The following is a 26014-nucleotide window of genomic DNA, read 5'->3' on the forward strand; positions in this document are numbered from 1 at the left end:
TGTCCTGAGCTCAGACAGAGGCTCCACTGACCCCTGGCTGGAGAGAAGCCACTCATGGGCGCCGCATGCCCTACTCTGCCCTATGGCCAAGCAGAGCCTCTTGCAGCCAACACACAGGCGCTGGGGCTACGGATGGGCCTGGGCAGCTCAAACCCTTGGTCTGGGCTTTGGTGGCCATACTGGGCTCCAAGTCCCAGGACTCACCCCCCACCACCCATCCTATGAATCCTGACTGTGCTCCTCCCTGCTCAGCTCAGTTCTGTCCCTTGCCCTCCATGAGGTCTACTCCCTGGCACCACTCTGAACAGCAGTAGATTCCTCCACTCCCAAAAGCCCCACAGCAGCTCCCTATAATTACATGCCAATCCCCAGGCCAAGGCTGGCCCTCAGCTAAGAGGCTGTTGAAACATCTCTCCTGCCTGGGCATCCACATCAGAGCATTGGTGAGGCCCAAGGACAGGCTCAAGTGGTGGCAGCTCCCCCGTCCCTGGTGCCTTTGAATTCCAGGAGCCTGGGGCGCTTCATACAAGTCATTTCACTCTTGCTCCCTCCATGGGTGCCATGAAGAGAGGTAACCAGCTCCACCTCACCAATAGGGAAACCCAGCGAAAAACTCTGGGTTTTGTATTCATCCTGCTTGTTCACACAGCTTCTACTGATGTCATCTGCATCCCGTGGTGGGTAAAATACTCTCTGCTTAACCCCGCTAAACCCCAGTCCACAGTAGACACTGAAATAGCACAGCATTAACCCTTAGTGAGTGGGGACTCTCTGCTCTGAGATAACCAGGCTGCTGGGCAGGACTCATGGGCCTCCCTTCTCCAGCCCCTTTGGCAGCCCAGGGCATCTGCTGAGCACATCTGCTGAGCACATCTGCTGAGCTCTGGCTCTACCACGTGCTGCGCTGACCCTCCTGGCCCCCACTGCCCAGCCCCTTCTCCTGCCACCAAGACCCTATCTACTCCTAGCCCTTCATTTTGGTGGAATTGACCCTACTCTCAGCTCCAGGGGTGGGGCAATGATAGGTTTAAGTCAATCTACCCATTCTACTGCCCAATTTAGGCCAATGGGAGGGAGAAAATCCCAGGCCTTGTGCAAGAGCTACCACAAGAAGGATCCATTTCAATCACTGTGTGTGTGTGTGTGTGTGTGTGTGTGTGTGTGTGCGCGTTTGTGTGTGTGTGTGTGTGTGTGTGTGTGTGTGTGTGTGTGTGTCCCCTCTTCTGCAAGGTGCAGCCTGAGGGTATGAGAGCTGCAACAGCTGCAGACACTTTGCTGCCACAATGGGAGGGTCTGAAATTGCCAGGCGCTGCTTTGAGGATGGGCTGGCACCGCAGAGGGCAGAGCCTAGAGACAAAGAGAAAACGGGCCCTGGGTGGTGTCCTTTCACCTGCAGAAGCCTGCACATTTTCCATGCTGCAGGCCAAGAGATCCTTTTAATTGCCTAAATCCTTAAATATGTGGAAGCTGCAACCTTCAAATAGGTCCCTTCCAGTAGCGAGGGCCCCCAGAGTACTCACCAAGTTGACAAAATCCTGGTAGCAGATCTGCCCGTCCGCATGGCTGTCGGCGAGGGCCAGGAGCACCTCCCTTTTATGCGGGTCCAGCTTGGAGCTGTGGCTCTCCAGAAGGCTCCGGAACTTGCCCGTGCTGATGTAGCCCGTGTTCCCAGGGTCACACTGAGGGAAAAGCAGACAGCAGCGGGGTCAGCAGGGCACCACCTCCTCTTCACACTGATGTGGGTGCCCCGATCACCACCATTCTCACTAGCCTCAGTCCCCATCCCCTGGCCAACAGAGGCCCAGGCAGTGTCTTCGAGTTTCCAAGGCCCTTCCCCCATACCCCGGAAACATCTAGATAGGCATGACAATCACTTAGAACCCTAGAGGACCTGTGGACCTTCAGGATCACCCAATGCAACCATCTCGTGTGGTTAAGAAAACTGAGGCTCCGGCCGGGCGCGGTGGCTCAAGCCTGTAATCCCAGCACTTTGGGAGGCCGAGGCGGGTGGATCACGAGGTCGAGAGATCGAGACCATCCTGGTCAACGTGGTGAAACCCCGTCTCTACTAAAAATACAAAAAATTAGCTGGGCATAGTGGCGCATGCCTGTAATCCCAGCTACTCAGGAGGCTGAGGCAGGAGAATTGCTTGAACCCAGGAGGCGGAGGTTGCGGTGAGCCGAGATCGTGCCATTGCACTCCAGCCTGGGTAACAAGAGCGAAACTCCGTCTCAAAAAAAAAAAAAAAAAAAAAAAAGAAAACTGAGGCTCAGAGTCAAACTGCCTCCTCTCACCATGGAGAGGGAAGTGCGAACAAAGAGCCAGGAAGATGAGAAACTTCTGGGGCCTGGGCAGGGGAGAGGACAGCAGGAGGAGGACGTTTCAGCTGTGACTGGCAAAGGGAAAGGGGATGGGGCCAAAGGGAGTCCAGGGGGATGCCAGAGGGCCCTGGGGAGCAAGAAGCACCGCCTTGCAAGTCCTTCTGCCCCTGGTCGCCCTCTCACAGCCCCTCCCACACACCCAGGCAGGCAAGACTGGCTGGCCGAGACACTCTGCTCTGGTTTTCATATTGTTTTGCAGGGTGTCTGCGCACACGCCTGAGTATGAGTTGCGCATCTATGTGTTTTACACTGTGCTTTTATTGTTTGCAGTTTTGCACATGTGGGTCCCTCTGCCTGGGATTTCCTTTCTTCCTTTATCTCCCTGGGAGACTCCGACTCACCCTTCCTGACTGCTCAGATGTCCCCTTCTCTTGGAAGCTCCCCCAGGCATGGCCTGTTCTCACTGCACCCCTGCTCTGTCCAGATCTCTGGGCCTCCAGCCCACACTGGTGTCTCTCTGCTTTTGCCTCCTCCTTGGATCGCGGCGCCTCGCAGGTCGGTATCAAAACTTACCCGGTGCTTAGCACAGAGCCTGGCATTATCAGCACTCAATCAAGATTTGTTGGATAAATAAATAGTGGGTGTTCAGATGAACAGACAGGCACTGATTTTCTATGAAAAGCCTCATCGGTTCACTTAGAAAAGGCAGGCTCTCAGTCACCTCTCCCGGAGACCTTATCATTTCTGTCTCTCTTTCCTCATGGAACCCACCCAAGGCCCACGGCAACACTTTTAACACCAGGCATCTCCTGGGTGCCAGGAGCTTTCCTGTTCACCAGATGCCTCCCTACATAAGACTCCCCCTGCATCCTGGAGATGTGGCTGTGAGTTGTTTAAAAGGCAAACAGACATTGGAGTGTGTGTGTGTGAGACGAGGGAGTCTGGAATACCAAACCCATGTTTCCCCCTTTTTCTAGATGGCCAATGAAGGCTATTTTAGGAAAGTGGATTCTGTGTGCAGCATTTCTGAGACACTCCAAGAGCCACAGTCAGGAGTCCCAGTCATGGGCCATTTCAATTCTCCCCAGAATTCAACAAGGACATATGTCTCCAATGAGGTCTGTTGCTTTGTTTTGTTTTAGACAGGATCTTGCTCCATCACCCAGGCTGGAGTGAAGTGGTGCCATGATAGCTCACTGTAGCCTCGACCTCCTGGGCTCAAGCAATCCTCCCACCTCAGCCTCTCAAGTAGCTGGGACCACAGTGGTGTGCCACCACAACCAGCTAGTTTTTAAATTTTTAAAGATTTTTTTGTAGCAATGGGTTCTGTGTTGCCCAGGCTGATCTCGATCACTCAAGCAATCCTCCTGCCTCAGCCTCCCAAGGTACTGGGATTACAGGCGTGAGCCCCCGCACCTGACCCCGAGGCATATTTTAAAATCTGTACATCTTCCACCTTCAAGCCAAAATACCAGGATTCAGGGATGACATCTCTCTGGTTCACAACATCAAGTATTTCAGGAAACTTCCCTACTCGTTGCTCAGTAACCATCCTGAAGAATAAAAACACTTAATATTTGCTGAGTGTTTTCCCAGAGCCAAATACCCTTCTAAGCACTTTATGGATATAATGTCTTTAACCCCCTACAACAACCTACGTAGCAGATCCTATCGATGTCCCTGTTTACAGATGAGGAAATAGAGGCACAGAAAAGTTGCCTAGACAGGTGAAGTGATTTGCCTGGCAAATGGCAGAGCCAGGATTCCACGTCCAGGCGGCCGGGCACTCCTCTAAGCCATGGACAGGTGCCACTGACCTCCAGCTCCAGGGCCAGCTCTGCTGCCCAGAAACAAAATGTAAGGGTCAAAGAGGTGAATGTGGGCCCAAGAGAGGAAGGGGCTTTAGGAGTCTCACAGCCCTAGCATAGGCAGAGATCTTTAAAAGCAGGAAAGAGCCCTGGTCAGCAACAGCTCTGACCTCCTTCACTGTTCAGCTAAGGGAATGGAGCCTGGAGGGGGTGGTGTGGCAATGGCAGCCAGGGAGGGGCCGTTTCCTTGGTGCCTGGGACCCCTCCCACCTCTGCAAGCCACCTGGGCCAAACCCTACTCCATCACAGGGTCTCAGTAGCCTGGCCCTCCTGTGCTCGGTGGGCAGATGAGGGGGGTGTGGGACGAGAAGGAGCAGATGTAGTCCTGGGAAGCCCCGAAGTAGGCGCTGCAGGGGGCCAAGGTCAGCGGCACAGCTTGTGCAGTCACTCCTGCCTCGGCCTGTGGGAGGGAGCCCAATGGCTTTGCCTGCCCCAGGAGCAGGCACCAATCCCCTCCCAGGGGCTGCCTTCCAGGCTGGGGAGGGCCGTGGGTAGGGGTGTGATGGGGGGGTACTGGGATCAGGCTCCAGACAAAGAACCACCTGCTCTCCCCCTCGTCTTCCCCTCCAGGGCTCCCTGCTGTTGTCCTAGTGACAGGGGCTGCCCTGTGGCTCCTCAAGCCCCCACCCCCCCCACCAGGGCCTGCCTGCCCTGCCCCGGGCATAGTAACAGGCTCCAGACAGTAGAGAACAAGCTGGAATCAGGCCGAGCCTCGGTTCTCTGCCAAAACTCTACCTTTCATGGCAGGGCCAGACAGGCCAGACAATGGGGGGTCACCGCTACCCTAATAATGAGGCCTCGGGGATGCCCAGAGGATGGCTGGGGGAGGGGAGGCAGCAATGGGCTGACTGCCTGGGCTCCGTGAATGCACAGGACACCTTTCGACCCCCACCCCTGGGAAGATGAGAGCAAGGACAGGCGCTGACAGTGGGCGTGGGGCGTGGGGGAGACAGAAAGGGACACAAAGGGAGAAAGAACCAGGGAGAGCCAGAGAGAGCGTGAGTGCCCAGAAAGCAGGAGAGAAGTGAGTCCCATTGCCCCAGAAGGAAGCTGGGAGCTTCTAAAGAGGCTGCACCCCTCCCTCAGGGGCAGCAAGGGACAAGGCAAACCTCATGCCTCTGTCTGCCACTAACTAGGGTTTTTGTAATTTACAGTGAACTGCTTAGCCACAGTTGCCTCATCTATAAAGTGGGTACCTTCCTCTTGCAGGGCAGCAGCTCCCCAGGGTTGGGGCTAGGAGATCAGACCAGGTTCACTTGCTGCAAACCTGGGAGCACCCCACTGTGATGGAGATGTGGCCGACCCTCTCTGGGCACATATCCGCCCCTTCTACCTCCTTCACAGCCTGCTTAAGGCAGACGGGATCGTTAGGGAGATTAAAGTGTGGTTTCAAGCTTTTGGGAAAACAAGCCCTGTCAATGCAATTTCCTTGTTAATATCATGCCACTGGTTGTGAAGCTCCCCTCCCCCAGGCACTCTGTGCCCCGGATTCACCCACGTTGGTAGTGAGGTGCTCGGGATGGGGTATGAATGGCCTGACCCAGGCTGCTCTGGCGCTGGTCAGGGCAGCTGTTAGAATGTGGGCTGTGAACGGGCTGCAGGGGCCCAGCAGGGAGCCAGTAGCCTGGGAGCGTCCTGGAAGCTGCCTCCTGAATAGGGCTCAGCGTCCTGGCGGGAGGGGCAGCCACGTCCACATTCAGCTTGAGCAGAAGGACACAGGCACACAGAGGAGCTGGCCCGCCCACCTGCCTCAGCCTCTAATCGCGCCAGCACCCAGCATCCGACCCTAATCCTCTAGGTCACAGCTTGCCCCAGCCTGAGGCCTCACACACACTCTGCCATCTCCTGCTTTCCATGCTGGTCCCCTTCCTGGGGTGCTCAGCCCACCCAGCTGGGGGAGCTGACCCACAGGATTCCCTCTGTATTGTCACCTGGGGCAAGGGGAGGAAGAGAGTTCCAGGAGGCGGCTCTACTCGCAGCTGTTGTGCCATCTTGGGTAGTTCATTCAACTACCCTGCCTCAGTTTCTCCATCAATCAAGCAGAAACTCTTCTCAGGGAGACGTAAAGAGGTCACCCACCCTGTGCACATAAGTGTGCCATATGGAAATGGGGGGTAGAAAATGAGAAATCCAGAACTCAGGCAGCCCATGTAGGTAGCCGATCTTCTATCAGAATCTTTGCACGGTTAAGGGGCTACGGGACATCTGGGATAAGAGCAGGCAATTCCACATGGGAGTGAGGAAGGGCTGGGGCCATTCACATCCGTGCTGTCCAAGGGGCCTGGCAACACTGGGGAGAGGGGCAGCAGGTCAGGGAATCAGAAATTGCAGTGCAGGAGAGGTGGGAAGAAACTCAGTAGTTTTCAAACTGCACTGCAGAGTTCTAGGGACTGTGGGGCCTCTCAGGCCCAGGGATGCTGAGGAGGGACTGGAGCAGTCCCCAGCCCGCCTCAGACAGAGCAGCTCCACTCAGAGCTAGTTCATGTGCTGGCTTTCTGCATACGATCCCAGGGAACAGTAACACGCTAAGGGCTGATATGTGTGGAACGTTTGCTGTGTATCGGGCACCCCCGATACTGAAACCTCAGTCCACCACCCATCCTGGTTTTTCTGTGACAGTCCTGGCATATACCTGCTGTCCAAGCATAATTATTATTGTTGTTGTTTAAAAAACAACAGGATCTTGCTCTGTTGCCCAGGCTGGGGTGCAGTGGTATGACTGTAGCTCACCGCAGCCTTGAATTCCTGGACTCAGGCAATCTTTCTGCTTTGGCTTCCTGAGTGGCTGGGACACCAGGTATGTGCTACCATACCTGGCTAATTTAAAAAAAATTTTGGGGAGCTGGCACGGTGGCTCACACCTGTAATCCCAGCACTTTGGGAGGCCGAGGTGGGCAGATCATGAGGTCGAGATTGAGACCATCATGGTCAACATCGTGAAACCCCATCTCTACTAAAAATACAAAAATTAGCCAGGCACGGTGGCGTGTGCCTGTAATCCCAGCTACTCAGGAGACTGAGGCAGGAGAATTGCTTGAACTCAGGAGGCGGAGGTTGCAGTGAGACGAGATCACGCCATTTCACTCCAGCCTGGGCAACAAGAGCGAAACTCTGTTTCAAAAAACAGAGACAGGGTTTTGCTATGTTGCCCAGGCTGGTCTTGAACTCCTGGCCTCAAGCAATCCTCCCACTTTGGCCTCCTCAAGTGCTGGGATTATAGGTATGAGCCACCATGCCTGGCCTTGAGTGCGATTTACAGTGGCTCCTCCTCTCTCAAAGTGTCCTAACTTGGTCACTTTGAGTGGTCCCCCCAATTTAAACCACACAGCAACCCTAACAGGTAGATACCACTGTGAGCTCCATTTTATAGGAGAGGAAACTGAGGCACCAAGAGCTGGGTTGTCCAAGTGTGAACAGCCGGTCACTGGTGCAGATGTATTCACACCCAGGCAGAGGGGTGAGATCCTGCACTCTCTCCCATCACTAGAGTACTGCAGCTAAGGAGAGTGTGAGAGACCCTCATCCAATCCTCTTATGTGTCCACCTAACACATATTCACTAAGGATCAGCTGTGACCCAGGCATCACACTCGTTTGATGAGGAAACAGGTGCAGAGGGTAAAAGGGGCAAAATAAATTGGGCCAGGTCAGAGAGTCAGTTTGCGGTCAAGACAGAAATAGTTTAGGATTCCTCCACTGTGCTGGCTGGTCCCACCTTGCCCTCCCTTGTTTTTCTCTGTCTTGTTCAGTTGAATGAAACATAGCCCCTTAGTTTATTTTTATTTTTTTGAGATGGAGTCTTAAGCTGTCGCCCAGGCTAGAGTGCAGTGGTGCAATCTTGGCTCACTGCAATCTCCACCTCCCAGGTTCAAGCGATTTTTCTGCCACAGCTGCACGAGTAGCTGGGACTATAGCACCCATGACCACGCCTGGCTAATGTTTGTATTTTGGTAGAGATGTGGTCTCACCATGTTGACCGGGCAGGGCTCAAACTCCTGACCTCAAGTGATCCATGTGCCTCAGCCTCCCAAAGTGCTGGGATTACAGATGTGAGCCACCATGCCCAACTGATTGTTAAGGGTTTCCCCATGTGCGTTCTGTGGAATACCTTCTGTGGTCCTACAACCGGGAAACGCTCTTGGAGGGATATTATGCAAAGTCTTACCCTGGAGAAACATGTCTGATTTTGTTCAGCCCAGCATTTTTCAAACTTATTTGACCTCTGGTCATAGTATTTTTTTTTTTTTTTTTTTTGAGACCATGTTGACCAGGATGGTCTCGATCTCTCGACCTCGTGATCCACCCGCCTCGGCCTCCCAAAGTGCTGGGATTACAAGCTTGAGCCACTGCGCCCGGCTCATAGTATTTTTTCACAGTAATGCTCCATGGAATACTCTTTGGGAACAAGGCATAAGTTCATAGCAGACTCACGTTTCCCTTTGCTGCTGGTTCAGAACCAGCCTTTCACTTTTGTCCCACGAGTAGCACTGGCTCTCCAAGCAGCTGACACTGTGCTGGAGTCTTCCAGCAATGCTAGAAGTCTGTGGGCAACAGGCCCAGCCTGAGAGCTGCCTGGGGACACCAGGCCCCAGGAGAGGCTGAGGAGTCCGTGACTGGCCTAATGGGGCCGCTGAGCTGAGCTCTCAGGGAGCAAACTCCGCTGGAGCTGGGACTTGCCTGCTCAGCACCCAGGACAGCAGCACTGTGTCTTCCCCTCCCCGCTGCCCGCCCGCCAACCAGGCCCAGGCTTCAGAATTTGCCCAGCAGCAGGGAAGCATGAGAAAGAAGGGAATACCTCTATCTTCTTGTATCTATAACGTATGTCTAATTTTCACCAGCTGCATTTCCAGGACAAATACATGTCTGGTCCCTGCCTCCAAGGCTTGAATTCTCCCTCCCAGGAGGACTCCCTCCCAGTCCACGATCTAGACAGGACCAGAATCTCAGGGAGGGGTGGGGTTACTTTCAAGGACCTCAAAGGCAGCACCTGGGGCCAACAAACCAGCTGCCACCAGGGTGAAGACCTCTTGGGTAAGGAAGGTGGAGATCTGGGATGTAGAGCGGGTTCCCGCCCAGGTCCCCACTGTCTTCTAGTCCACCAAGACAGAACGAGCTCTGGGAAATGAGCACAGGCGCGTGTGCTAGGGCTGGAGTACGGTGCAGGTGGCTCTCCCCCACCTCTGGCGAATGGTGGTAGGGGTTACCATGGCTCATCTGCAGGTCCCCTGCCTCATTACCCGGCTGCTGAGCAGAGCAGAATTAACGAGGCTGCCCAGGGGTTTATGGTTCAGCAGAGCTCTCCCCACCCAATGGCCAGAGCCCCAGGGAACTCTGGCCCATTCATGGACATTTACAGCCCCCTAAATTAGGTCCAGGCTGCAGCTGCCAGGTCAAGGGGGAGGTTAGGGAAGTAGCAGCTTTCTCTTCCAACTTCTGCTTTCTTGCAAATGAGGATGCTAATTTACCCATAGAGAAAACCACTTCACACCCTTCCCCTGACCTTTCCCCTGACTTTAAAATACTGACTTTCACAATTTTTTTTGTTGTTGTTGTTCTCATGCCAACCCTGGAGTAAGTCTGGTTCGTCCTATTTAACAGATATAGAAATGGAGGTACTCAGAGACACGCCCCCTGTCCAGGGCACTCCGGAACGGGTGGCCCTGGGCAGTCTGGCCTGCTTCAAGCTGGGGCTGGGAGTGGGTTTTCAGAGACCTCAAGCCTCTGTGGGAAGGAGAGAGACCAGCTCCTAAAACCAGGTTCTGACCCCTCCTGTCCTCCAGCCTCCCCAGATGGAGCCATGAGGGGCCCTTGCAACCCCCACTCTCCTGGGATCTGGCCAGGCCAGGCCAGGCCCCTGACAGCTGGAGAAGCCTCTAGATTCTGGGATTCCCAGTTGTATTATTTCTGCTCCCTCAGCTGCCACCACAGAGAGGTGGGGAAAGCAGCTCAGTCCTCTCATGGGGCTTCTCCCAAAAGCCCCAGGCAGGCTCCTGAGCATCCCCCTCGCCCCAAGTCGAACAGCTGAATCCCAGGATGGGGGTGGGCAGGATGATTTGGGAGAGACAGGCATTCTGGCCTGAACTCAGGCCGAGCCCTCGACAACTGGCATGCTTCCAGAAAACCACCTAACTCTCCCAACACCTGGACAGTGAGGGGAAGCAGCGACCTCACCCCTTCCTTCTCCACTGGGCCTATTACTTCCCACCATGACAGCTGCCCCTGGGGGACTCCTGCAGGCCCCTTCTCCTCCTTCCGACCTCCTCACAAGGCCTCCCAGGCACACAGATGGCTCTCTCCCCATTCCAGAATGGCCCTTGCCTTTCCCAGGCCACTGAAGGGGCTTGCGGGGGTGGGCTGTAACTCAGAGGCCCTTGGGTACCTGGGAGGAGCAGCTGTAACATCCATGCTGACTCATCCAGCCCAGCCTGATGGCCGCCTGGGGACTGAAGCCGCCTGGGGACTAAAGCCGAGTCATGGCCATGAAGCCCAGGAGTCTCCAGGGAGCTGCAGGCAGGGAGCCGAGAGTGGATGTGAGCAGGGAGGAGTCTGGCATCCACTCCATCCTCCTCTTCAGCCTAAACCACTGGCCGCTGCTGCTTCTCCTGGCACGCACCAAAGGGTCCCTATGGTCCCCCGGAGGAGAGAGCTGACAGATCCAGGGAGAAGGAGGGGAGCAAGTGCGGAGGGGTGCATGGCAGGCAGGACAAGGGCTGGAAGGATACAGGTGCTTAACTGCTCCTGCGTCTCCTGCCCCATTTCAGAGGCCACCCAGAAGCCTTGTGGGGGGGGCATACACACACACGTGCACATTCACACACAAACAGGCACTCACATATGCGCACACATACACACACGTGACTGCTGCAGAGGGTTCTCACTGCTGTCTTTGGGCAAGCCCCGCCCCCTCAAGCCTCACTTTTCTCTTTTATTTTAAATGGAGAAGGGGTTTTGTTATGTTGACCATGCTGGTCTCAAACTCCTGGCCTCGAACAATCCATCCTCCCATCTCAACATCCCAAAGTGCTGGGGTTACAGGTGTGAGCTACCGCACCCAGCCAGTTTCCTCTTTTGAGGTGCAGCAGCACGCACCTCACAGGGCTGCTGAGAGATCAAAATGAGACAACAAATTTATATGCACGCAGTTAGACATTCAATGTTTGCTCCCTCAAAGAATATTTACTGACTCAAATATACTGACTTCAACCTGTACCTTGCTTCACAAAAGCCCGGGGAATGGAGACGGGGGCTACCTCTAGTTGTCTGCAGCTTGAGACACACATGGACTCATTTCCCCAGCAAAGACAGTGGTCCCAGTGTCTCACGATAGACCACTCAGTAAAGCTCCAGCAGGAAGTGCCAAATCAGAACACCAGACAGAGGAACGCTAGCCCTGTCTACTTGGCGGCCAGACGCCTCATCTCACCCTTCACCCTCTGCCATGCACAACACTCCCCAGGCAGCCTTTGTCCAAAATCTTCTCCTTTCTCTCCGGAAAGTTCAGGGGGAATATGATTTTTTTAGCTTCTTCCCTAAAGCAGGCAGTCTGATACGGTGGAAGGAACACCACCTGTGCTCTGAACACTGTGATTCAAGACCTAGGTCTGGCGAGGCATGTTGGCTTATGCCTGTAATCCCAGCACTTTGGGAGGCTGAGGCAGGCAGATCACTTGAGGCCAGGAGTTCGAGACCAACCTGGCCCATACGGTGAAACCCCATCTCTACTAAAATACAAAAATCAGCCAGGTGTGGTGGCATGCACCTGTAATCCCAGCTACTTGGGGGTCCCGAGGCAGGAGAATAACTTGAACCCGAGAGACAGAGGTTGCAGTGAGCCAAGGCCACACCACTGTACTCCCGCTTGGGTAACAAGAGTGAAACAATATCTCAAAACAAACAACAAACAAAAACAAAATGAGCAGACTGGACAAGATGCCTCCATCAGCCTTCTAATAACCTACAATCCTTGAGGTGGCAGCAGCCGTGCAGTGGCAGAGGGGCTGCCATGAGTGAGCTCGCCGCACAGTCAGGGCCTGCTACTAGAGAGGACATCTTAACCCTAAACGACGCATTCAGGGCTGCAGTCCGACCTGTCATTCACTCAAATGTGTGATTCTATTATGTGTCAGGCAGGCGGCCAGGAGTTGTACAATTCTGGATCCCTCGGCCCTGTTGCCCAAAGCAATCAAATGCATTTCTGTGAGTGGTCAGGAATAAAAGAGTTAATGTCAGCATAGCTGATGGGGTCACTGGGGCAGGAGCAAGGTAAGGAAGCAGGCTGTGGTGGTTAAGAGTCCACAGCCTCAAGGGTCCTGCAAGCTACTTGGTAAGGAGTTGGGGGCGCAGAGCCCAAGGGCTCCAGTTAAGCCCATGGCTTTGTTCCTCTCTGGGAACCCTGCTCTGATGGCTAATTGTGAGTTCTGGGGGTAGCCAACACCCTGTCTCTAGGGCAGGAGTTTTCTCTGCGGCTCCTTGTTAATCCCTTCAGGGGTCTTATCTGAACCTCTTTTCGGCTCCCAGAACATCCCTAAAGCCAGCTTGCAGGGGGGACTACAAAGGAAGTCAGGCCAAGGGAAGACCCCCAGGCTGGAGGGCAGGGGCTGGGAAGGGGAGGCCCTCGAAGACAGAAAGCAGAAAAATCCTCTGGGCTCACAAGTGTCTCTTGAGGAGCTGCCTTCCCCATAGCGGCCTGGATCTCAGAAGCAGCCCTTGTCTTCTCCAAGCAAATTCTGATTCTCAATGAAGATACATTTGTTGAAAGTCCACTGGGAATCAGATATTGCTAAAGGAGTTTCCACTTCTATTTAATTCTCAAAGTTACCCTGAAGTTAAAGAGTACTGTCCCCATTTCACAGAGGAGGAAACTGAGGCTCAGAGAACTAATGTAATTACCTCCAATCACAAAGTGAGTAAGACCTGAACCCAGGTCTATCTGACTCCAAATCCAAGGCTCTGTCGTCCCAAGCAGCCCACCAACAGAAGTGGCCACACGGCTTCTGTTCACAATAGCACATATTTATAATTTTGGTAGGATAGTCAATACTTGTCTGCTTTCCTTCTGGAAGATTAGCAAGGTTGGGGTCTCTTTCAGGGGTCTAGGAAATACAGGCTCTCCAGTGAGAAGGGAAAAAGGAAGACAGTCAAGTTACTTTCAATTCTGCTTTTTCCCTCTTGTTCTTTTGAGCTTGAAAGCAATCGTGCTTTGTTGACTTAACAGAACTCTGCTCCAAACCCTTTTGTTCAATAACATTTGGAGATCTTGGAGGCATTTTTAAGGGTAAACCTGGAAATGACTTTTCCAACTCAAGAAACCCTTTGTGGGTTAATTAGGCTCCAGTCCCACATCTGCCACTGCCCCGCTATTTGGCCTTTGACTAAATGTTTGACCTCATATCAAAGCTACCTGGGATTCAGGAAGGGACTGAGAATAAGACTATCAAAGCATAACCCGAAAAAGGGAAGCTTGTCAGAAACCCATGGAACAGATAGAAAGTGATAACTAAAGGGAACATTACCTGGGCAAAATATTCATCTCAGTGGCATAGATCAGGAATAAAAAATAAACCCAACCACACACAAAAATTTATCAAATGATAACATTTCTCAAACAATGTATATAGAGGCTTACTTAATAAATGATGCTAGCATAGCTGGATAGGAATCAGATGCAGATGGATTGCAAGGTTATATGATTTTTTTAACCAGAAAAAGTAGTAGGAAAGAGAAGGGCACGCTTATGAGATCTGGGGAGGGATGGAAACTATCTCAGATCTGAGGCAACAGAAGGAATCATGAAGGAGTTCAACAGATTCCACAGAAAATAGGACCTTTTTTCTTTAAAAATTTCTTTTTTGGGCCGGGTGCGGTGGCTCAAGCCTGTAATCCCAGCACTTTGGGAGGCCGAGGCAGGTGGATCACAAGGTTAAGAGATCGAGACCATCTTGGTCAACATGGTGAAACCCCTTCTCTACTAAAAATACAAAAAAATTAGCTGGGCCTGGTGGGGCGTGCCTTTAATCCCAGCTACTCAGGAGGCTGAGGCAGGAGAATTGCCTGAACCCAGGAGGCAGAGGTTGCGGTGAGCCGAGATCGCGCCATTGCACTCCAGCCTGGGTAGCAAGAGCGAAACTCCTTCTCAAAAAAAAAAAAAATCCTTTTTTAACTTTTAAGAAATAGATATGGGGTCTCACTATGTTGCCCAGGCTGGTCTTGAACTCCTGGGCTCAAGCGATCTGCCCACCTTGGCTTCCCAAAGTGTTGGGATTACAGGTGTGAGCACCTGGTCAGAAAAATAAGACATCTTTACTATGATATTATACTATAACAGACTAATATTTATGATTTTTCTTTTTTTGAGACAGAGTTTTTTCACTCTTGTCGCCCAGGCTGGAGTGCAATGGCCTGATCTAGGCTCACCGCAACGTCCGCCTCCCAGGTTGAAGTGATTCTCCTGCCTCAGCCTCCCGAATAGCTGGGATTACAGGCATGCGCCACCACGCCTAGCTAACTTTGTATTTTTAGTAGAGATGGGGTTTCCCCATGTTGGTCAGGCTGGTCTCAAACTCCCAACCTCAAGTGATCCACCTCCCTCGGCCTCCCAAAGTGCTGGGATTACAGGAGTGAGCCATCACACCTGGCAGTAAATTTTAAATCTATTGAAATATTTAGGAAAACCATCAAGATCCCCAAAATATGAAAAGACAATTCCCTTAAGAAGTTTGAGGCTGGGCGCAGTGGCTCACGCCTGTAATCCCAGCACTTTGGGAGGCCGAGGCGGGTGGATCACAAGGTCGAGAGATCGAGACCATCCTGGTCAACATGGTAAAACCCCATCTCTACTAAAAATACAAAAAATTAGCTGGGCATGGTGGCACGTGCCTGTAATCCCAGCTACTCAGCAGGCTGAGGCAGGAGAATTGCCTGAACCCAGGAGGCGGAGGTTGCGGTGAGCCGAGATCGCGCCATTGCACTCCAGCCTGGGTAACAAGAGCGAAACTCTGTCTCAAAAAAAAAAAAAAAAAAAAAAAGAAGTTTGAATAGGAAATGAATACATGGAACATTGGAACATAGTGGGTTAAACAGATGACCTTCAGGTCTATTGCCTGCTTTAACTTCTGGGACCCATGGGGCAGAAGTGGGGGCAGTGAGGAGGCATGGCATAGACTGGCCCCACTACACCCCTGCTTGAGCAGGCCAAATACCAGAATGCCAGGGAGAGGGACGTGGAAGCTTCCACGGATCTGGGGTCACCTGCTTTCTTCACCTCCAATTCCCACAAAAGGCATCCTGGCCATTTAGTTTAACAATGACCACATAGAACCAACAAGACCAACGTCATGGCTTCTAGCCCTTTGGGTCCAGTTGGCGTCATGCTAGATCAAGGCTACTCCACATGCTGAAGAACCAGACAGTATGGAGGGACACTGGTCCAATCCATCCCTAACTCCTGGAAAACAGATCCTAGCAGATGCCAGTTTGAAACTGGGTGACCATGGTGTCTGACTGACCCAAGAAGGAAGGGAGGAGATGCCTGACTGGTTCCAGCCTCCCATGCCATTGATTTCTGGAAGGTGAACTCCAGAGCCACATGTGCTCACAGGGACTCTGATGGGTGTCATGTCCCATCCATGACTGCAGTTTGACCTATCAGGGTTGCTTACTTTTTTTTTTTCTGAGCGTCTCACTTTTTGGGAGGCCATCCTCCTGTCTCAGCCTCCCAAAATGCTGGGATTACAGACATTAGCCACTGCGCCTGGCCTAATTTCTTTCCTAGAATGAATTTTCTTTGTCCAGAATGATTTCTAGGCAGGCCTCCCAGAAGCAGGAGTATGCTCTCTGTGACAACCAGGACCTACCTTCAGTTGAAAAAATTGGATTTCATAGACCAGTAGCTAATATTAGGTGCTACACATTCTTTCTGCTCCCTTGAGTTCCAAATTCTTCCTACTAAAAGCTCTCTTTCTTTCACCCAAATGGTTTGTTTCAAAATGTACACATACACACAGGGACTGGCAAAGGAAATTAATCAAATGAGAAAGATAGACACAGACAGAGGAAAAAAAAGAATGATACACTTTGTTCTAGGTTCTGATTCTAAATCTGGCAGGAGGTGTGAAGGGCTGGCAGCTTGGTGGTAGTGGTGGCAGTGGCGCAGCGGGTTCCCTCCTGCCTCGGGGCGTCAGGCCAGCAGCTGCTGTACTCTTAGGAGCTAGAGGGAGAGATGCTCTACCCGTCAGGACAGGAGCTGGTGCATGCTTTGAACTTCAAACCACAGCCAGGCCTCGTGGTTGATATGGATCATAACCCCCGATCCTCGCCCCAGGCCTTTCACACTGCAATTCCCAGTCTCCACTCCCACTGGGGCATCTGGAACCAGCTGGCTCCTCTAACTGAACTTGTCTCAAACCAAAGTTGTCATTCTTGCCAACCTCTCTCCCACTTCCAACTTGTTTTTTTTTTGTTTGTTTGTTTTGAGATAGGGTCCCACTCTGTCACAAGAGTTGGACTTCCTGGGCTCAAGCGATCCTCCTGCCTCAGTCTTCCATGCAGCTGGAACCACAGGAGTGTACTACTATGCCTGGCTAGTTTTTTTTTTAATTTTTTTGTAGAGATGAGGTCTTACTTTGTTGCCCAGGCTGGTCTTGAACTACTGGGCTGAAGTGATCGAAGTGATCCTCCCCGCTCAGCCTCCCAAAATATGGGAGGTTCGGTGAGTCACCGAACCTGGCCCCACTCTGACTTTTTCTTTTCCTCCTAGGTTCAGAAACTCGAAGTTAGAAATGTGGTTCCTCTCATCTATGTAGGCCTATTAAGATCCTCCGATTCTTCCAACACCATGTCCCTCTTCCCGTCCATCCTCACTGTCACCTTCTTGCCTCTGTTCAGCGCTGCAGCTCCTCCCCAGCTTCCCTCATCCCTGCCACCCACTCACCCCTCACCCCTAGGACAATGGAGCTTTCCAAAGCCTGGCTTGGATCATGTAGCAACTCTGCTAAAAAACTTTCTAGGGCTTCCCCTGCCTACAATGAAGACCTGGTTCAAGCTAATTTTCAGCTTTATCTCCTCCAATCCAACACATTCCCTCTGGCCCACTCACACCAATTTCTTAAAGTTGCACAAACTTCATGGTGCAATCAATCTCACCCAAAGGCCACAACACTCACTATCCCCCAACACTGGGCAAACGGAGAAGAAAGCACACAACAGCACCCACTTCAAACGCTAAGCAAAGAGGAGAGAGCCATTTCCCTGCTGAAGGTCAATCGTCCATCTCCAGATCCAAAAGCCAATACTTGGCACCCCCAACTCCACTCCCTACACCTAGACTCCAGGCATTGCAAAGAATCACATACGATTTCCCCTCTGGAACGTCCCAGCACTCCCCCATCCCTATGACAGAATTGAAGAAATTGAATCAGGCTTCAAAAGGGTCCATATTGTGTCATCCCCCAAGGATGGCAGAGATTTGACTTCAGTGGTGGTCATGGACCCTCGACAGTGGAGGTAGAAAGGGAGAGGGATTGTCAGCCCAAGCCCTTCCCCCACCTCTCCAGCCACCTACTGCAATCCTCAGGCATACGGAGGATTTCCCAGGTATACAATGTATAACGTCCAATTTCATATGGTGTGAACCCGGCTCTGGTGCAGCAGAATAGGAAGGAGGCGGGAGGGAGATCCTCTCAGGGGAGCCCATCTCTTCCTCCTGATACCTGGAGAGCAGTGCCGTTCAGCCCCAGAGATGCACGAAGCCACACCCCCACCCCACGTCACCATCTCAGGAGCACAGAGCTAGGGAAGCCCACGCAAGCAGGGAGACTGAGACCGATTTCAGGGAGGGCTGGAAGGAAGTGGGGGGTTAACTACTCACATACCTGATCAAACAGGACTTTCCAGTGCTGGCAGAGAGGGAGGCCATACAGGAGAGGAGGAAGAGGAGAGAAAGAAAGACACACTTATCACCAAGGTCTCTGTAGTCCTCTAATGTTTCTGACATAGCCTCCCAGCGGCTGCCCCGGAGTCATGACCAAAATCAGGGACTGGCCACAGGAGAGCAGGGAAACCCTGGGAGGAGCTCCCCAAAGAGTCCACACCGAACAGAGGGAGGAAACTCACAGTAAGGGATGGGGTGGGGGTGGGGGCGGAGGCAGCAAGGTGGGTGTTGCTGGTTCTGGAACTGGCAGAACAAGTGATTCTCAACAATTACTAAATAAAGCCGTCCAACTATGTCCAAGCGCCTCTAATAATTTCTGCTGCCTAAAGCTTATGTCCACAGCTACTTCCAGGCCTGGAAGAGCATGGCCAAGTGCAATTTCATCAGACCCTGCCGCAGTGGGTCTCACCTGCTGGGGGCCAGAGACCGCTACAAGAGAACTCATCTCTGCATAAACACTAACATTTTGCCTGCAGATTTTCGGGGATTTTTGCTTTTTGTTGGGGGGCGGGGTGCCGAATGCATTGAAGCCCACCCATTCTCTTCCAAGGATGAGTCTAAGTGGTGACTACATCAGATTCTACCAGGGCTGTTTAGGGCCAGAGAGAAGTGATAGATTTAACCGCAGACGCCAAAAAGAGAAGATCGTAAACTCCCCCCAGCCCCATTCAGACTTTCCCGCTTTGGTTGTGTGGGTTGGGGGCCTAGTTTCATTACCATCTCCCCACCCTGAGGGAGGGGTGGGCAGGGCAGGGTGTCTGCCTGGGTTTTCGCCCCTATTTGTAGATTAGCCCCGGGAGGTTAACCCAAGAAACTCCAGTTCCCAGGGCCGGCCCGCAGGACCGGAGGGATGGAGACCCGAGCAGCAGACGGCTGGGAAGCCCTCAGGAAAGCCCCTCGCGCGCGCGCGCAGGGGACCGTTCCCTGGCACAACCGCGGTCTGGGACTCCCGGACCCCGCTCCGGGAGCAAAGCCCTCCCAGCTCCGGCCGGGGTCAGGGACGCGGGCCGGCTTGAATTTCAATCAGTGACAAGGCAGGTGCGGGGCAGGAGCTAATCCCGGAGAGGAGGAGGGGGTCGCCAAACCGGCCTGCACCGCCAGGGATAGGGACTCTGCGGCGTCCGCTCCTTCCCCAGCTCCCAAGCCCGCAAGTCGCGGGCGTGAGGGGAGGGGGAGTCACTGCTGTGACGCGGTCGCCTCTGCGGGAAAACGCCGTGTCCCGGGCACTGCACCAGCGGCGGGGAGGGGGCTCCGGCCGCGACAGTTCCGCGGTGCAGCGGCGGGGCTGCGTCCCGCGGGGAAGCCGCGGGAGCCCGAGCGGGGGAGGCGGTGCGCGCGCGTTTCGGGGGACCGGTCCCTCCGCCTCCTCCTGCCCGCCGGGACCCGGCCAATCCGGGGCGCTCCCGCGTCACCTTGAAACCTCCAAGTTGCCCGGCGGGGGGCGAGACGAGGGTGGCTTTACCCCCGGGCTCCCCGAGAAAGTTTGCCGGGCGGGGAGGGGGCACTCACGTCCTCCGGCGCCGCGGGCAGCCGCTCCTCGGCCTCAGGTTCCAGCTCCTCGATGCGCTCCGCCTCGGCGCAAGCGGCCACCGCGGGGCCCGGGCTGGGGTGTTCGCCCATGACCGAGACGGGGTCCGGGGCCCGCGGCGGCTGCGAGGCTCGTCCCGGGGCGCTGGGCTAACTTTGCGCCGCGGCTGCCGCTCCGCTCCGGGGGTTCCGCGCGCGCCGCGCCGCCTCCGCGCCCGCCCCCGCCCCCATGGCCCGAGTCCCCGCGCCGCAGCCGCAGCCGCTTCCTCGCGACCCCGGGACGCCCGGCCCCTCCGCTGCCAAACTTCTCCGAGCTCGCAGCCCCGCTGGCCTCCGCCTCCGCCCCGGTCCCGGCGCTGGGCTCCGAGGCGAGGGCGCCCTTGGGCCGGCCGCGGCCCCGCCGCTCCACGCGTTCCCTTCCCGCTTCTCGCGGCCCCCGCTCTGCGCCCGAGTCTCCTCCTCCCCGCGGAGTCCTCGGGGGCGGTGCGCGGGCGGGGGCGGGGCTGCTCGCGGGGAATGCCGGCCCCCGCCCCGCACCCCACCCCGGGCGCCGCCACCAGGGCCCAGTCGGTCAGAGCGGCGCGGCCCGGGAAGGGGAGGGCTGCGGCGCAGCTGGCGAGGAAGTGGCGGCGCTGCCAGGGGCGGGGAGGTGGACTGCGCGGTCCCCGACCCCGTCACCACGGGCCTGCACTCCGGGCCCTGGCTCCTCTCTCCCATCGGCTTAACCATCTTTTGGAGGTGGCAGATGTGTGATGGAGACAGAAGCGAGGTTCTCACTAAGTTGGCGACGTCAGGGTTAACTAGGAGTGAATTGGGGGCGCCGTTCCGTAAGGACGGGATCCCCCCCTCCCATCCTTACATCCTATTCCCTGCGGTCTCAGATTCTGGGAGGTCCCGGGAGGCCTAGAAATGGGAGAAGTCACATTGGGGGGTCCTGGGCCCCAAAGCCTAAATCTTGCCCTCCCTAACCCAGAGCTAAGTGACCATGCCCAGGTTTCATTTGACCACGTGGACAAAGGTGAGCTCAGGGAAGTGCCCCAGCTGGGGAGAGGAACGGTAAAGAAACTGGCCGGGTGCGGTGGCTCAAGCCTGTAATCCCAGCACTTTAGGAGGCTGAGGCGGGTGGATCACGAAGTCAAGACATCAAGACCATCCTGGTCAACATGGTGAAACCCCGTCTCTACTAAAAATACAAAAAATTAGCTGGGCGTGGTGGCGCGTGCCTGTAATCCCAGCTACTCAGGAGGCTGAGGCAGGGGAATTGCCTGAACCCGGGAGGCGGAGGTTGCGGCCCGGATCGCGCCATTGCACTCCAGCCTGAGTAACAAGAGCGAATCTCCGTCTCAAAAAAAAAAAGAAACTGCAACAATCAGAAAGGAAGCCAAAAAGAGTAGGGGATCTTTTAAAGAAAAAAATCGATGCTGTTTCCCTCCAGGAAAGCGCCCCCAAAAGAGACCATCTCCAGAAGCAGAGGCTCTGGCTGTAAACGGTGCCAGTGGCCGGCCTGGCCAGGGCCAGCTCTTCCTAGAGGCTCAGGGGCTCCTCCAGGAGCATCTCACAGTCAATCCGCAGCCTCCACCAAGGCTGTGCCCTTCCACTCCTCTTCCTTTCCTCTTCCCACCACCCACTCACTCACTAGTCTTTGCCCTTCTTCCTTCCTCTGCGAAACAGGCTCCTTTCCATTAGTGAGAGCTGCAATTAATGCAGTCATCTTTATAAAGCAAACACATAACCCTGTGCCCAGGATCCGACCTGCGACCATCTCACCAGCAATGACTGCTCTCCTGAAACACTGAGAAGGGAATTAACTTGGTTCTAATTAGGTGAGTTTGCTACAGACACAAATTTTCATCTCCGTTTCAGAAAGTGTGATCATTTCAACTATTTTTGTTTCTCACCACCCTCCTCCCCATCCCTACTCTACTAACAAGTCAAGATCCTGCCAAGATTTCCTTGTAAATAAAACTGTCTGCATGGGGTGTGATTTTGAAAACAGGCTTCAGGGGACAGAAGAGAGGCTAATTCCTTTGTGGAGAGAAACCCAGAAGGACAAGTGACTCCTGGGGCCCTGGGGTGGGTGTCCTGTTGCTGCCTCCTGTACCCCTTGCTGTCATTTGCATGACCTCTGTGGGCGTTGGCTCCATTTTACTTAGATCTCTGGGACTGGAGAAGTGGGCCAGGAAGCCTGGTTCCCTGGGAACTGGAAGGAGAAGGGCACAGAAAAGGGTTGGCCACTCTGCTGGGGGGCCCAGCTGCGCCGGAGAGTGCTCTGACACCAGCTGCCCATGTGACTTGCCTCTTCTTCAGCCCAGGGACAGCTCTTATTGACATATCCAACTCTAGCATCCCTTCATGGGGAAGGGAGCTTAGCAAGCTCAGTTCTGTTCTTGAACATGTATTAAGCTGCTACCATGTACCAATGATACAGCTTTGGGAATACAGAGGTGGGTAAGACCCAAACTCTGCCCTCCAGAAATATAATTGGGGTAACAGTTACGTTGAACACAAGGGTAAGTCCTGGATTCAAGGGAAGCCCAGAGGGTGTAGAACTCCAAAGGAGGGGGTCCCTGTGGGGCCAGCAAGACTTCCCAAAGGATAACAAAACCAGGCAACATGGAAGAGGTGAAGGAGGTGTTCCAGGTAGAGGGAACAGCACAGCCAGGCATGGGGAGCAGCATCATATGGGAGGCAAATGACAAGCAGTTTGGCATGGCTGGAAACTGGAGCACGATGCCCAATCTAAAGAGGCCCCCAGCCTGGATGGGAAGGTTGTGAGGGGCTGTGAGTTTCATGGGAAAAGAGCTTGGACTTTACCTAAGGGCAATGGGGAGCCACTGAAGAATTGAGAGCAGGAGGGTCATACTGAAAAGATCCCTCTGGCTGTAGTATAGCATCTAGACAGGAGGGAGGTTGGTCTGAGCAGAAGGACATGAGAGATGCCATCCAAGGAAGGGGTCACGAGGCCAGCAGCGGTTAGAGTAAAAGGGAGAGGGAAGATCAGAAGTGTATCCAGAAGGCTTTCTTGTTCCTCCTTCTACCCCTGGGAGCATTTATCTTGCCTTGGCAGACTGTGTTCCCAAAAGCCTCCTAAGAAGGAATTCCTGATCTCTCACCAGGATTCTTGCTTCAGAAGGTGGCTTCCCTTGCCTTGGCCCTTGCTGGGAGGTGTTGGGTGTCTGGACTTGGAGACTGTTAGGACAAGGTGTTATATCCAGCCTCCTCCATGAGCCTGAGGCCGCCCTTCACCTGTTGTCCTCAATGTCACCTAGCTGATCAGAACATCATGTGCCCCTCAGCCCCAGGTGAATCTGCAACCCACTCCCCAGCAGGCAGTAGGACACGGGGCCTGAGGCCCAGGCCTCGAAAGCTCCAGGGGATAGGAGTGGCCGGGCATCCTGACAACCTTTTGTTCTGCTCCCACCTGAGACAGCCTAACACTGGCATGTTCTACAACATTTTGGGGGCAGAGGAGGGAATGGGCATGGTGTCACTTTCACTGACCAGCTGCAGTGGGCAGGTGCTCATGAATGTCTGGAGGTGGGCTGTGCACAGGCCCTACCCTGGGAGAACCTTTGGCGTCTAATGAGAAGTGACAGTGAACTGGGCCTGTTGGCACTTCTACCCTGCTCTTCATTTTGTAAGGGCCTCTTTTAAGGTTGCTAACAAGACACTCGAAGTCAACTCAGAGCAGGATAAAGGGCTGTGAAAGGGTGCATCAAACTCAGTTTAGAAGGGCAGGAGCATGATATTGAGATGAGCCTTGCAAGACGGGGCAAGCTTGCAGTAGAGAGCGTGGAAGGGTTTCTAGGTGGAGGGAACCGCTGTGGCAAAGACACAGAGATGGGAAAGCCGTCGACTGTGTTGGGAACCATGAAGTGGCTGAGCACGAAGAGAGGATGCCAGGTGGGCAGTGGGCAAGGAGCACTGTGTCACCAGAGTCCCCCAGTGCTGATCTCAGGAGGTTGGACCTCGCCCAAAGGGAGATAGAGAAGCACTGACGGCTTCTAACTGGAGCAGCATTTTAGGAAGATTAAGTTGGCGACAGCTCAGCAGTGCCATTCAACTCACACGTGGTGAGTGTCCATTATGTGCCAGACCCTAGCTGAGGTGCTGAGAATACAAAGGGGATGAGACCCAGGCCCTGTCCTCCTGGGAGAAAATGAGGTCATCTGCTAATAGCAGTCCAGTGGGATAAGGGGGAGGGAAGAGGGAAGAGCCTTTTGGGGGTTGAGTCTCTCGAATGTGCCCTCCAAGCGAGGAAGGAGTTCTGATTGTTTTTGTTTTTGTTTTTGTTTTTTTTTGTAAGACGGAGTCTCTCTCTTTCCCCAGGCTGGAGTGCAGTGGCGCAATCTCGGCTCACTTCAACCTCCGCCTCCTGGGTTGAAGCAATTCTCCTGCCTCAGCCTCCTGAGTAGCTGGGACTACAGGTGCACGCCACCACATCCAGCTAATTTTTGTATTTTTAGTAGAGGCAGGTTTTCACCGTGTTGGCCAGGATGGTCTCGATCTCCTGACCTCGTGATCTGCCCATCTTGGCCTCCCAAAGTGCTGGGATTACAGGCATGAGCCACTGCGCCCAGAGCTTTTTTAAGGACCCGATGTTCTGGTCCTGGGAGCTGGGGCAGTTGGCTGCCGTGGAAAAGCCAGGAGTAGCTGCTGGAAGTGGGGAGAGGAGGGCATAGGGGCTGAGCAGTTTGTTTGTGGACACCCTGAGCTAATGAGAAGCCGGGGAAGAAACGCGAAGAGCTGTAATTATTGCTCAAAGCAATAGCAGTGCCCAGAAGTGGGGGCAAATGGGGCTTTTTCTCCAGACGTTCTTTCACTTGGGGTTCATTCTGGCATCTCCCTAGGCCAGGCCCACACCCTCCGAGGCCCTTCTCTCTCCGCAGCCCACTTCAGCCTAAACTGACCTTTGTGCCACCCTGACCCCACTTGTAGCTCCAATCGTCTGAGAAACCAGCCCTGAGCTGCCGCTGTTTGCCTGCCTGAGATGAAGACGTTAAGTTATTTTTGACTGAGATCCAAGCCCTGGCCCTGAATTCTTTTGTCTTCCAGGAATCCCCCAGCTGTGTTTGAAGTCTGCAAGTCCAAACAGCAGACGTGGCTGAGGATGGCGGAATCCAACCACCCTCCATCTCCATCTCCAGCACTCTTCCATTATTGCCCGCTGTCTGCCACATCAAACAGAACAAGACTGCTACATGGATTTCTTTCCCTTTGGTCTCTTCCCTTCACTCCAGGGCCCCCAGTTTTCTGAGTAACTTAAATCATGACTGAAAGATGTCTAGGTTCACAGACCAAACCCTTTCAAAGCAAGGCGTGGGCTCCCAAAAGTTGAGCTCAGAAGAGCACAGAAAAAAACTTTCCCAGTCCCAAGATTTAGCCGATCACGCATTCAGGGAAACAATCGCTAATTTGCGAGGTTTACCTTCCTTCCCTGACACCTTCTTGGGGCCTGGCTGGCCCAGGGTCCCATTTCTGAATTCTCTTTGGGCCCCAAGACTTCAGTATGACCTTCACTGTGCTCTAGGCAGGTCCCGTCTCCTCAGTAAACCATCTGTTCTACCTTACCCATCAGGCCGGTCACAGTGGCTCACACCTATAATCCCAGCACTTTGGGAGGCCGAGGCAGGAGGATCTCTTGAGGCTAGGAGTTCGAAACCAGCCTGGGCAACATAGCAAGACCCCGCCTCTACAAAAAAATTAAAAACCTAGCCAGGTGTGGTGGCATGGGACCTATAGTCCTAGCTGCTTGGGAGGCTGAGGTGGGAGGATCCCTTGAGCACAGGAATTCTAGGCTGCAGTGAGCTGGAATGTCATAGCTAGAAGATTACAATAAACAAATAAATAAATGTAAATGAAGAAAATCTCGCCCATCTCTCTGATGAATGCTCTCTTCTCCACAAGCCTTTCCTCCACTCTGCAACCCAAACGAACCACTCCTTCCTTAGAATGCCTTTTTCCTTTTTTTTTTTTCATCCAGTCTCTCTAAGGTTCAATTCAGGTAATCCCTTTTTCCTTTTGACCTTGAATTACATCTTCTAAGTTTTCTCTTCCTGATACCAGAACGTACATTCCTTGAAGGGGAGGGTTATAGCTTACTCAATTTCGCATCCATTGCAATGCACAACATTGCACACCGTAGAAACAGAACAAATATCTGTTTAATGAAAAACAGAGGATGCCTCTCTTGATGTGACACAAAGTCTAATTATATAGTTATTACTCTCAGCCTGCAACAAGGGACAACTTTTATGTTATGGAGAAAGAATTCTTCTGAATAATAATAACACACCTGTATGTCTGCTGCCTTTAGTTCAGAAAACTTCCGCATTTGCCGCTGCATTCCAGCCTCAAGAAGCCAGCCTTTC

General features: G+C 53.6%; 1 protein-coding gene across 2 annotated transcripts in view; it reads right to left on the minus strand.

The window, feature by feature from the left end:
- RHBDL3 (rhomboid like 3) overlaps positions 1-20092 on the minus strand; it is a 61274-nt gene extending 41182 nt beyond the window's left edge. The window contains exons 1-3 of one of the 2 annotated variants that reach the window (XM_003933018.4): positions 19626-20091; positions 18058-18081; positions 1521-1679 (exon numbers count right to left, since the gene is read on the minus strand). In XM_003933018.4, coding sequence (XP_003933067.1) covers positions 1521-1679; positions 18058-18081; positions 19626-19736 — 294 coding nt within the window. In that variant the 5' untranslated portion in view covers positions 19737-20091. Of the gene's footprint in view, positions 1-1520; positions 1680-18057; positions 18082-19625 lie in introns of both variants that reach the window. The other variant, XM_003933019.4, reaches the window with a different exon arrangement.
- Positions 20093-26014: the final 5922 nt, after the last annotated feature.

The sequence above is a fragment of the Saimiri boliviensis genome, chromosome 17, assembly GCF_048565385.1.
Source record: "Saimiri boliviensis isolate mSaiBol1 chromosome 17, mSaiBol1.pri, whole genome shotgun sequence".
Taxonomy (NCBI): Eukaryota; Metazoa; Chordata; class Mammalia; order Primates; family Cebidae; genus Saimiri; species Saimiri boliviensis.